Source organism: Humulus lupulus, chromosome 7, assembly GCF_963169125.1.
Source record: "Humulus lupulus chromosome 7, drHumLupu1.1, whole genome shotgun sequence".
In the NCBI taxonomy this organism is placed as follows: domain Eukaryota; kingdom Viridiplantae; phylum Streptophyta; class Magnoliopsida; order Rosales; family Cannabaceae; genus Humulus; species Humulus lupulus.
In genome coordinates, this window is record NC_084799.1 from 186,318,063 (window position 1) to 186,331,375 (window position 13,313).

General features: G+C 37.7%; 1 protein-coding gene across 1 annotated transcript; it reads right to left on the bottom strand.

Moving 5' to 3' along the window:
* Window positions 1–12,388: 12,388 nt before the first annotated feature.
* LOC133790036 (uncharacterized) lies at window positions 12,389–12,973 on the bottom strand. The gene is made up of 2 exons (XM_062227639.1): window positions 12,623–12,973; window positions 12,389–12,520 (listed from the first exon to the last, which is right to left on the bottom strand). Exons 1-2 carry the CDS (start codon window positions 12,971–12,973, stop codon window positions 12,389–12,391), a joined length of 483 nt encoding a protein of 160 aa, XP_062083623.1.
* Window positions 12,974–13,313: the final 340 nt, after the last annotated feature.

The following is a 13,313-nucleotide window of genomic DNA, read 5'->3' on the forward strand; positions in this document are numbered from 1 at the left end:
TACCATTACGGAGAGACAGTGTCAATACCATTCTTTACTGAAACCTAGAGACCAGACAACTTCTACGAGAAAATTCAAAGCAACCGGAATCTTGGTCTACATACTCTCTGCTTATTAGGTGAGGTGAGACAAGGTTCTCTGAAAGTCTGATAAGAGTTGCAAAATCTAAGATTCTTAATAACACAAACATTTCTTTTTACTTTTGTTATCACAAATATTCGTGTGAAGGAACCCTCCCTGGAATCTTTATGCAGGTATGTTTTCAAGTGATTGACCATTTTATTGTACAAAAAACCTTTTCAAACACAGCCGTCGAAAATGCTTGCATCTTGTTTGGAATGACATTTTGCAAAGAATTATCAAAAGAACGCAATTTTCACCAATTTTTTTTGTTTGGATTGCAAGACCAACTAATGCCTTTTCTCTGTATTTCTTGTTTAATTTTAGAGGGAAGAAGCAGTATGAACCACCTAGGTACATGACAATAAAGACTACCATTGAGCAGCTCCTGGAAGTTATGCAAGCAAAAGTAGAATCTGGTAACTTTGAATTTCAAAGAACTAAATCAGACTTAGTTTATCAATTTAAAATTGAATGTTGTTGGATTATGTTGCGTTGCAGTCTACAATGAAGACACGGAGTGTGTTGGTTTTGCTAGAACTGGAAGTGAAGATCAAATCATTGTGGCTGGTACAATGAAGCAACTTCAATTGATAGATTTTGGAGCTCCTCTTCACTGTCTTGTCATAACAGGCAATACCCATCCAGTGGAAGAAGAAATGCTGGATTTCTACAGAGTGGGAAAAGAGAATCTGGAGCAAGTAGATGACAGGACATCATAATATTATTCGGAATTCATCTAATATTATTTGAGTTTTGCTAAAGCACATTAAGGTGTCCAACACTACTTAAATCGGCATAGGCATCGCATGTGTTTTTGAATATTTTCTTGAGCATTCGCATTGTTAGCTTCTAGAAACTCAAGGAAATGAGGCCAAAACACTGTCTCCTCTTCCAACTGACCCTCTCTCTTTCTCTCTCAACTGTCATGGAATTCTTGAGGAAGCTAAGGGAATTGGTAGCTAAAAGCTTGAGGAATTGAAGACTTGAGGCCTAGAATTTGGTTAGCTGTTGCTAGGATGATTAATTCACAGCTGAGGTGAGTTTCAATTGTTGTTTTAATGGTGTTCTGTTTTTGTTTTATGGTTGTTCTTAACTTTAAGGTTCAAGGTTTTAGATTTGAGTTTGGATGGAAGTTTGAGTGTGTTGATCTGGGGTTTTGTTGCTTGTATCATATTGGTATTATTCTGGGGATTGAATTATAGCTCTAGGAATTATTTAGGAGGTTTTGGGTGGGTTTTTGGCTGTGGAAAATCAGAGAAATTCTGGGTTCGTAGGGTCAAATCACGGCCCTGCTCTTAGGGCGCCGCGACCCAAGTGAACCCACGCCAGGTGGGGGCCTCTTCTTGGAGGCCCGTCGCGACTCTCTAAGGTAAGTCGCGGTCCATGTCCTAGTTCCAGACATGGGGGATTTCTGACTTGGGAGGCGCGTCGCGGCCCTTAGGGGTTAGTCGTGGCTTGCCTGGTCATTTTTTAGCCACTTTATGTTTTCATAACGGGAACTTTAACCTAAGTGCTCGGAACAAATTCTACTACCCAGTTTAGTAGAATTCGAGGTCACAGAGCCTAGTAAGTTATTTTGAAAGTTGTAATCATCTTAGGGTTTTAATGGTTATTTATTAATACTTGTGACTAGGTTATACTGAAAGGGCTCAAGATTAGGGATCGTGCTCGGGGCTGCCATATGCTAGTTGCTTGGGACTTGAGGTAAAAAAACTGCACCCGGGTTGTGAATGGGGCTTAGACCCTTGTTAATGAATATGTTATGAAGGTGAACATATCTGTATCTTAAAATATCTGGATAGGCATGCTTTTATGTTGGGGTTTTATGCCCTAATTAAAACCCAAATTCTTTGTAATCTCATTTTATTATCAATAAAAGAATAGAAATCATTTTTTGACTTGGTCAATCACTTTGCTCACATGTTTTATTTTCATGATTATTTGTTTAATATAAACTTCTATTAAATCCCGAGCATATAGCTAATCTTATTTATAGTGACATAATCACAGTGGAATATAAATATGATTATATGTTCAAAAATAAGTTAGTCCTTAGATTAGTCAGTGCACCGGATTTACACTGACTTGCTAATCTACGATATGATCTACTTACACATTACAGTGTTATGTTCTTTCCAGAACATTAACAAAGTAGATAAGATCAGATGTATTTGTTACATCGGACAGGACCGATATTTTAGTCATATCATATAGTTGACCATAGGTCAATTCAATCTCAATTCTGAGTGGTTAGTATTCTAACTGATTGTATTATTTGAGTTCTTTGACTTGTTCGTTACCAGCTTACCCTACGGACTAGCCCATACTTACATCTTGGGAACTCGGTAGTATAATTGAGTGGGAGTGTTAATCATAGATATGAACATCTATAGCTTCTGATGAAGAAGTGAAACGATGGTTTCCTTTTAGTTTGGTTCAAGGTGATAAATGATAGAGATCTCATTTCAGTAATTAAATTAGTTTACTGAAATATCATTTACAAGGAACTAAGTGTTTTAAGGATAAAATACAATGAGGGGTAAAACGGTATTTTAGTCCTATCTCATTGTAGACCGTCTATAGAGGATTGAGTGACAATTATGGCTGTAACAATGGATAATTAACAGCGTATCTATATTTGTTATAGAGCGTTCTATGAATTCAAGAGTGCAATTCCGAGTCTATAGTGGAGTCACGAGGAATTAATAAGTTAGTAAATTTATTTGTTAGATTTATGATAACTTATTGGAGCTTGATTTCTTAGGCCCATGGTCCCCATTGTACCTTGGATAAAATCATCTAGATAGTCTCAATTAATTGATTTAATCATCAATTAGAATTATCAAAGTTGACCAGGTCAATTTTGGATAGTTTCACAGAGTTGTGTAATTTTGAGAAGAAAAGAGAAATTATGGTAGATTTATTAATTAAGATAAATTGGTATCTAAATTAATAAATAAATTTAAATCAAGGTTCAAATTATAAATAATTAATTTGATAAAGGATTTAAATAATTATTTAATTAATTAAATCAATAGAAAATAATACAGACCTTGATTTTAAGTCCAATGGGCTTATAATCAAATGAGAAATTTCACGGGCCTATAGCCCATGATAATTTCAACCTCGGGCTTCAAAATGGCTGTTATTTTATTGATTTTTTAATTAAATTAAATGGCCTAATTGAGTCTATAAAAGGAGTGATTAGAGAGAAGATTTTAGAGACGGCAGATAAGTCACAAGTCAGATTTTCTGATAGTTTTATATTCTCTCTAAACACAAGTCCTTTTCTAAGCCACTTTGTTATTTTCTCTTCTTCTCTCTATATCTATCTCATGTGTTGAGAATTGCCCACACTAGTCTAGGTGGTTCTAAGGATACATTGGAAGATCGTGAAGAAAATATAAGATCGGTTCAGTTTCTTGATAATACTCTGCGACAGAGAGGATACAAGAGTTAGAGAAACTGAAGGAAGGACTCTTTAATTCCGCTGCGTATACTGTAAGTATTCTATTCTTTGTTTCTCTTTAAATTCAATTTTAGAAACATGTTTTAGGCTATCTCGTATTAATTTGTTTAATATTAGATATACATGAAAATAAATAAAGATCCTGTATAAGCTTTTTCCAACATTGTATACGCTGCAATTGACTACGTGTTGTACATTGTGCATATGTGATTATATCTGTTTGAAAGTCGACCTACGGATGTCGGGGGTCGATAGCAAGCGTGAGAACGAATCCCAGACTAAGGGTGTCGAGGTAGGCTATAAGACCAGAGGTCTTGGCCTAAGGGTGACTGGGCCTGAACATTATACAATAAATAGAAGTGTGGTTTGCACTTGATTATTTGTACTGATTGATGAGATTGGTTTATGCACTTGACTGAGCTGAATATTATTGTTAGATGATTGTTTATATCCTGATATTGATTGAATCTATTGATTATTGCTTATTGTTTTTATACTGTTTCCTAGTTGTGCATGCTGATTTAAGTTTTCTTGCTGAGCCTTGGCTCATAGGTGCTACGTGGTGCAGGTAAGGGAAAGAGATAGCTGGACCAGCCATGAGTTGGAGAGCTTCAAGGGCGGTGTGTACATATGCAGCCTACTCGATCACCATGATCGGGATAGCCTTGGAGGAACTAGAATTGAATCCTGTTATGTCGCTTAAGACAGCTAATTTGTATTCTATTTGTCTTTTGTAAGTCGATAACGTATCTTTGGGATCGCATGTATAAACTTAATATTTTAATGAAAAATGATAATTTTGTTGACCAAACTTTTTAATACATAACCTTCACCTGGTCTTTAATTACACATTTAAGTTCAAATGGCTCGCTTAGCAAGTTAAGCACTACTTTAAACACACAGTGTAACGGTCTTAGCTATCCAGGGCGTTACAATTCAGCTCGTGGAAATCTTGTCAGAACGCATACTGAAGGATCCCAAGAGACTCGATGGCTCTTTATATGCTCATTAATGCCCAGACTGTATTGCATATTTATCATTTATTATCCGAGATAGCAAGAGTATATTCTATTCTGTTATCAAATCATATCCCAATGTAAATGGGAATAATCTATATTAAATGTATACCATATTTATTGACGCGATTACCCAAACCTATCTAGGAAATTCGCCTATAAATATCAAGGATAATGGTCTGGGAAAGGGGACAGCCTTTTTGTATTACTGAAACTCTGCAGAAATTGTGAGAGAAAAGCCATAATACTGTCTCATGGACTAGGTGGATTTTAACCACTGAACCACATAAAAGTTGTGTGTGTATGAAAGGTTTATTATTATTATCTCATTACGGTTTACAAATGATCAATAATATCCTTATTAGATTTCTTAATCTATTGTTTGCAAAAAAATGTGTCAACAGTTTGGTGCTTTTGTTAAGAGAAAATTAGTGCTTTACAAGTTTCATTCAACATTCATCATGGTGCTTACTCGATTGATGCATTACAATGAAATGGAGCAGCCTGGTGGGCAGGAGGCCCATCATATCGCTCTTCCCATTGAAAGGGGCCCAGATGTTCAGCAACGTCCTAGGAAACCACCGGTGGGCCAAGATGGCACTGGGAGTTCGATGTCACTCCCACCAATTAAGAAGACCGAGAATGCCCAATTAAGAAGCCATCCCACTAGGGAAAAAAGATAGATTGAGGAGGTCTTGGCTCGATTACCCCGTCTTATAACTGATGTCATTGTTAGAAAGACGCAAAGTGGAACTCATAAGTCCCACAGGAATAACCGGTCCAAACCTAGTCGTTCCGTTCTGTCAGGAACGCCACTCCAAGCTTTGTACCTTCAGAGCGAAACCACCAAAGTGCTCAGCTCACTGGTCATCACATGAATCATCATCACCATGTCATTCGTTTGGTCAGAATGCGATTCCCAGCTTCGTGCCTTCTGTGCAAATTCCCAAGAATGCTCATAATAACCTGCCAAGGTGAGCTGGGATAAGTTGACATAGACAAAATTCCCTAGCAAATCCACCTATGCCGCGAGCAGAACCCCAAGCACAGAGAACTCGTGACATTGGGGTAGATCCAAGGCGGGCAAATTTACTTCGTCCTGATGGAACGAGGATAGCCGACATCCGTTGTTGCCGGTTAGACATCCTACACCACCACACCCACAACGAGATGCTCTAGCTCATGGGAATTGTATGAGGAATCCTCCCCCGTTTGTACATACTTATGTCCCACGGGCACGTGCTGAGAATCCAGGTCCTCGATCTCAGCCGCGGGCTATAATTTTTGCAAATGGAAGTTACTGGACGGGGAGCCAATGTGGAGGCAAGTCTAAGAGCGACCTTAGAAACCACCTTTGCTCAGCGCAAAGTCTTTGGTATGATCCACAGCCTAACCTGCGTGATCATTTGAACTCACAAAGTAGGTATCCAGCTCGCAACAATGATATGAGCTATATCCAACACGAGAGAGGTCTATCTATCGTACGCGACAATGGGAATGTCCCACCTAACCAATCTCGAGCTTGGAGAGACAACAACCCATCAAACGCATACAATAGGATGGGAGCTGTTGAACAGCCCCCAGCTAACCTAGAGACCAAGGACCTAACCCTTGACCGGCTGGCCTTAATAGAGAAGCAGATGAAGAAGCTCTTATCTGGAAAGGGGATTGATGATTGTGACTCTTATGAGGAGCTCGAACCTTTCGCTCCAAACATGGAAGCAACTACGTATCCTATTAGCTTCAGGATGCCAAACATGCCAACATTTAATGGAAACACAAATCCATCCGACCACCTCGGAATGTTCAATACAATGGTGATGGCCTACAATGTCGGGTTCGATCTAAGATGTATCATATTCCCCGCAACTCTGGTCGGACCTACCAGACAGTGGTTCAAAAAGTACAAAAAACATTCAATAAGCTCATGGAAGAAGTTGTCTTTTGAATTTAAGATAGCATTCTGAGCTTCACAAGCAGCTCATGTAGAGCCGACTCATTGGCCAATGTAAAACAGTAACCTAGTGAATCCCTAAAAGCATATCTTAGCAGATTCGCCAATGTTGCAGTATGAGCTAGGGACGCTAATGATAGCTCCATGCTCATGGTGATGAGGACAAGAATCCTGGTGGGAGGTGGCCTATGGCAAGAACTCCAGCTAAAAAGAGTTAAAAGTGTAGGTGAGTTCTTGTCCCGAGCTCAGGAGTGGATAAACCGAGAAGAGGCACAATCTGTTGTCGTAAGAACCAGCCAGGCCCCTATCCAACCTACTGCAGTAGTGAGAGGTGTTGCAGCTATGGCTCAACCTGTTACCCAGAATATCCAGGCAGGAAACAATAAGAGGAAGGGGAATGGTGAGGGCGACCAGAACGACACGATGAAGAACAAGTCTGTGGAGAAGTTCAATCCCGTTTATGCCACCTACACTGACCTAACAGACACCCAGGAACATATCTTCTTGGAAAATTCTAACCGTCTTCCATGGAAGAAGCTAGAACCTTTACAGCATTAGAAAGCGAAGAGAGTTCCCTTAAAGTTTTGTTGATTCCACAATGACATCGGTCATAACACTGATTATTGCCGACAGCTGAAGGATGAGATTGAGACTCTCATTCGGGCTAGACCATTAGCCCGGTATGCCCGAAATTGGGTTGTTCCCAATCAACCTGCCAGGTAGAATTCTCATCCTGCTCCGGAAGCTCTGGCAGGTCAGCCTGGGGCTCAGATAGACCAGAATCGATTTGACCCTCCCCCAATAGTAGGAGGAGATATAACTACTATTACCGAAGGACCTTATTTGGCGGGCACAAGTAGCAGGTATGAAAGAGGTATATAAATGAGCTGAAAACTCATAATGGTGTGGAATTCGTCCCGGAGCAGCGGTTATCAAAACAACAGCGGTTGGAAAAACAAACAATCATTTTCACGGAATAGAACGCTAGCCACGTCAAATTCTAGCGCAATAACCCGCTAGTGATAACCGTGTAGCTCGCCAATTGAAGGGTGTGAAGGATAATGGTAGACAATGGAAGCTCAGTAAATGTGCTTTTCAGGTCCACCCTAGAGAAAATGGGATTGTCTGTAACCAATTTATAGGCAACCTCAATGACTGTACTGATTTTTAGGTGAAGGGACGATCAAACTAGTGGTTACGCTGGGAGATGAGGCACGAACTATTTCTAAAATACACGAGTTTGTGGTAATCAATTGTACGATTGTGTATAACACGATTCTGGGGTGACCCGCGCTAATGACTTTTGAGGCCATCACCTTGATCCAACACCTGGCAATGAAGTTCCCCTCAACCTTGCAAATATGCACCATAAGAGGAGATCAGCTCGCTACCAAAAAATGCTACAGCACTGCTATGAAGGGAAAATTATAACACAGGCAGCAGGCGATGGCCATAGGTGAAGGAGGTAAAGAGTTCTGGGTAATGGAAGTTACGCGTGTGACGGAAGAACCTCGAGAAGGGGGTGACGAGGTCGCCCAACGAGATGACATTGATTCGCGAGTAGGCAAAGATAGATCTAAGCTCAAAGCAATAGATGAGCTCGAGGAACTAAATATCGACCCAGAAGTACCTTCAATAGTTGTAAAAGTTGGAAAAAAATCTTGAAGCTGAAAGGGAGAAGGAGCTGGTCGAATTCCTGCGGAAGAACCTGGATGTCTTCGCCTAGTCACATGAGGATATGGTGTGAATCAGTCCAACCATAACAATGCATACGTTGAACCTGGACAAGAATGTGCCTAGAAACTCCCAAAAATGGAGGCTTTTAGGGATAGTACGATCTGAGGCATTGGAAGAATAAGTATCTTGCCTACTTAAATGTGGATTTATTAGGGAAGCAAAATACCCAATTTGGGTTACTAACCTCGTGCTGGCCCCGAAGCCAAACGGGAACTGGAGAACTTGTATTGATTTCTCCGATCTCAACAAGGCTTGTCCTAAGGACTGTTTCCCACTACCCAGAATTGATTAGTTGGTAGACACCACAGTCGGTCATGAACCCTGCAAACCAAGAGCATACCAGCTTCATGACTGAGCATAATGTATATTGCTACAAAGTTATGTCATTCGGGCTGAAAAATGTCGGTGCTACATACCAACGATTGGTCAACAAAATGTTTGCTAACCAGATTGGAAGAAACATGGAGGTGTATGTCGATGATATGCTCGTTAAATCAAAGACTACCAGTAACCATGTATTCGAATTAAAAGAATGTTTTGGCATATTGAGAAAATATGACATGAAGTTGAATCCCCATAAGTGAACTTTCAGATTTTTGTTGGGAAAGTGTCTGAGTTTTATAGTCAACACAAGGGGGATATAGGCAATTCTAGAAAAAATCAGGTCAATGTTAGAAATGTCTTCGCATAGGTCGCGTAAGGAGGTACAAAGCCTGACTGGAAGGTGGCAGCCTTAAACTGCTTCATTTCAAAATCCACTGACAAGTGTCTCCCATTTTACAACTTGCTCAGAGGAAACAAGAAGTTTTAATGGACCGAAGAATGCGAACAGGCATTTCATGACCTGAAGGCGCATATAGCTGAACCCCCATACTATTTAAACCGACATTTGGAGAATGTTTGTTTCTATATTTGGCAGTGACAGAAAACGTAGTCAGTACTGTGTTAGTTCGAGAAGAAAATTGGGCGTAGAAACTCGTATATTATGTAAGTAAAAGACTTCTCGGAGCTGAATCACAGTACCCATTGATAGAAAAGCTCATGTTTTGTCTCATTTTGGCTTCAAGAAGGCTCAGGCCATACTTCCAGTCCCATTCTATTCACATCTTAACCGACCAACCTTTAAGGCAGGTTTTGCAAAAACCTGAAACATCGGAGTGTCTATTAAATGGGCCATCAAACTAAGCTAGTTTGAGATATTATATATTCCAAGGACAGAAATCAAGAGCCAAGCTCTTGCTGATTTTGTGGTCGAGTGCGCAGGTTTTCAGGACGAGCTGATAAGGGAGCCGGTGCTGGAATTATAGAAAATCTTTGTTGATGGATCGTCTAATGAAAATGGATAGGGAGCTGGGATAATCTTAATCTCACCTAAAGGGCATCGATTTCGTACATCTTCTCAGGTTCGGATTTGAAGCATCTAACAACGAAGCCAAATATGAGGCCTTATTGGCAGGGCTAAGGGTGGCGAAAGGCAAAGGCCATCCAATGTTATAGTGATTCTCAACTCGTAGTCAATCAGATATTGGGGGAATACCAAGCTTGAGGTATAAAAATGGCGACCTACTTAGCTAAGGTAAAGGGCGAGTTATCTGTGTTCAATTTTAGCTCCGTTGAGCAAGTACCCCGCAAGCAGAATTCCAACGCTGATGCTTTGGCTCGACTTGCTACCACCAAAGAAGCAGATACACTGACTATAGTTCCGGTGGAATTCTTGGAAAGCCCGAGTGTAACAACAGAAATGGTTAAGGTCAGAATGATTGATGTAAAACCGACCTGGATGACCCCCATAGTGGAGTACCTTGCAACCGTAAAGCTACCTGATGATTGAAAGGACGCGAGAAAGTTTTTGTATCAAGCTCCACGATATGTTATGGTTGAAGGGATCCTATATCGATGAGGGCATTCGCTACCCCCTCCTGCGATGTGTTATACCTGAGGAAGCGTAAACTATTTTGCAAGAAATACACGAAGGCTTCTGCGAAGACCATGATCGGGGGAAAAACCTAGCTCTAAGGACATGTTTAATAAATAGTAATCAGAATTAGAATAAATCAATGAGAGAAATGAATGTGAAAACAATCTAGAAGAATCAGAATCATTATTGTATTATGTTGTTTACTAAAACTGAGTGGAAAAGGAATCAGAATCATTTTATCTTGTTTATATAACCAAAAAAGGGAATCGGAATGCTTTAATTGACAAAATTGCCCTTTTAAAAAGAATTTTATTTTATTTTTTATTTATTAAAATATATAATTAAAAAGTGGGTAATGAATAAAAATATATATTCATAAATGTATATCATATGGTATGTGTTGACCCAGATTTTGGCCAACTGACACGAAGTCAAAATACGCTTGGCGTGGAAGATTACGTTGAAAAGAATGTGATGACGAAAATAATAAGGACACAAGATTTTATAGTGGTTCGGCCCCAGGATCTGGTAATAACCTACGTCCACTTAGATTGTTATTGATATAAGATCCAAATGAGTGATCAAAGAACTAGGGTTCAATGAGTTTCACCAACCTCTGAAGAACAAGATAATATCTCAAATAGAATCACTCTAGTCTCAAATAATTTGAAAGCCAAAAGTCCCTTCCTTGAGATATCTTTCTCTATTTATAGGCTCAAGGGGGATTACATGAATTTGTTACAAATATTCTTTCCTAAATAATCGGATACTCAGGAAATTGTGGGAGTTAATTTCGGGATTTACAAAGATCTTTATAAAAATATCATGAAGCATGCAGAACCTGCGACCATACTGGTCGCAGGTAAGTTTCGGCTGCCTACTGCTTGTAATTTGTCTTCTGGTCGATACCCTAGCAGAGTTCCGCCAAGTGTCAGCCACGTGTCCTAGAATCATTTGCCACGTCATTCGTACCAGTTTTTTGGATAACAGAATGGGTGGTATATATTTTTAAAATACAATATTATAATTATAAAGGTGTTGTTTTGTAACAATTAAAAAAATAGTTTTTTATTTAATTAATTAAAATTTTGATAATTAAACATAAAATAGTGTTTGATGACTCTATTTTTATTTATTATTTTTTTAAATTTTAAACAAAATTTATTAAATTTTGAAAATAGAAAATTTTCACTTTTAAATTTTTTCTAAACCGTTTTCCATTTTTAGTTTTTTTTTTTTTCTTCTTATTTTCTTCAAATCAGGACATCATTTTATATTGTTAAACAAAACATAAATATAAAAGTTATCAAATGCATTTATTATTTTTTGTTTTTAAAAACAAAAATAGTTATCAAACATATTTTCATTTTTTAAAAATAAAGAAAAATATATAAATAATAATTCTATTTTTGTATTTAAAAAATTCAAAAACAAAAATTTTATCAAACACAACCAAAATGTTACACATAAATATAATAATATGTTTTAACATTATTTATCAAATCGTAGACTTAGACTTACTAGATTAGTATAATATTGTTAAGAAAAAAGTAAATAAACACATTATTTATTTATGAAGTCAATATAACCAAAGCAAAAAAATTATAGCTAATAACAATCTTAAAAAATGTCAAACTTAAACGCAAACACAAAAGTCTAGGTTGTAACATAAATAGTAATGTTCTAATATCTCAAAATAAATATTAGGCATCATTTTACAACCTATTCATAATATATTGCATTTTCACCTCATCTAACATTGCATAAAACACTCGCATCAATGAGGGCTTTTCTGCTAACATGTTGGTGGCTTTAATACATTGTATTGCAATTAGGCTGTCAATCTTGCTTATTTATGTATATAAATTGGTTTGCATATCAGCTACTTCTTTATCATTCGATAATGCATTGATCAGTCCTTGAAGCTTGGGGACGATTTCTGATACAGATTCTGCTAATGCACCAATATTAGCTGACATACCATCCATTACCTTTGACCTTTTCTTTTTATTACGTTGTTGGCCACTAGTAGTACTCTCAGTGGATCTACGATGCATATTACTAGGGTGTTGATTATTTGAGACACCATCAAACTCATCTATTTCTTCATCATCCCCTCCATCAGCTATATTATCATCAACTCCAAAATTCACACCAATTGTATCCTCTTGTCATATTTCCTCTTCATCATCGTCAGCATTACCAGCATTTGTTCCAGTAGCACGATCTCGACCATATATTTCTACTAGCTTGTAGTAATAAGGAAATGGTTTTCCATATAATCCACTTGCATCTTTACGTTTCTGTGTATTCACAAAGCAATGCAATCACATGTTATCATAAATAACAGACATTAATATATATATTATTATATATAAATATATGTCAAACTATATTGTATTTACCTTCACCCACTCATCAAATGCACTTTTTTCACATAATAACATTATATGCTCATTGTCCCAACCAAAACCACTTAAAGACAACAATTCAGTCAAGCAACAATACTTTCCCTTCAAAGTTTTAATACGAGATTCAATATGAGGTGAGGCCTTCAATCCAGAATGCTTTAATTTTGTTTCTAAAATAATCTCTATTTGTTGCAAATATCCATTTTTAAATCCACAATCAGCCCGCCATGTAGGATTTTGGCTTAACTCTAGAAGACAATCGATCAAAGCATTGCCTTCCATTGGAGTCCAGTAATGTTTATTTTGACCTCTCCCCCTTTGACCTACATTAGAGTTAGAACTCATTCTGTACATTCATATAAAATTTCTCATGAGTATAAAAACAAAACTCAGAAGAATTAAGTACTCATAAATCAATATGAATGAAATTAAACTCAAACAACTTGGACAAAAAGTATGCACATTTCAAATTAATGTATATATGTCGTTAATACATCAAAATATGATCAAAGTGCTCAAATACAAATAGTAGATTAATAAATATTATATTAATTTTCCTAAACCTCTATTTGCTCGCCATGTATTCCACATTTCTTCTGCCAAATTTTGTCTCCATGTGGTCCAAGAATTTGAAGACTCAACACTATTTATATAATTATAATTTTTTGTAGTATGATTTTCTGGA

Coding starts and splice junctions, on each gene's coding strand:
- LOC133790036 (XM_062227639.1), bottom strand. CDS start 12,973: ATGAGTTCTAACTCTAATGTAGGTCAAAGGGGGAGAGGTCAAAATAAA. Junction 12,521..12,622: donor CATTTGATGAGTGGGTGAAG/GTAAATACAATA, acceptor GTGAATACACAG/AAACGTAAAGATGCAAGTGG.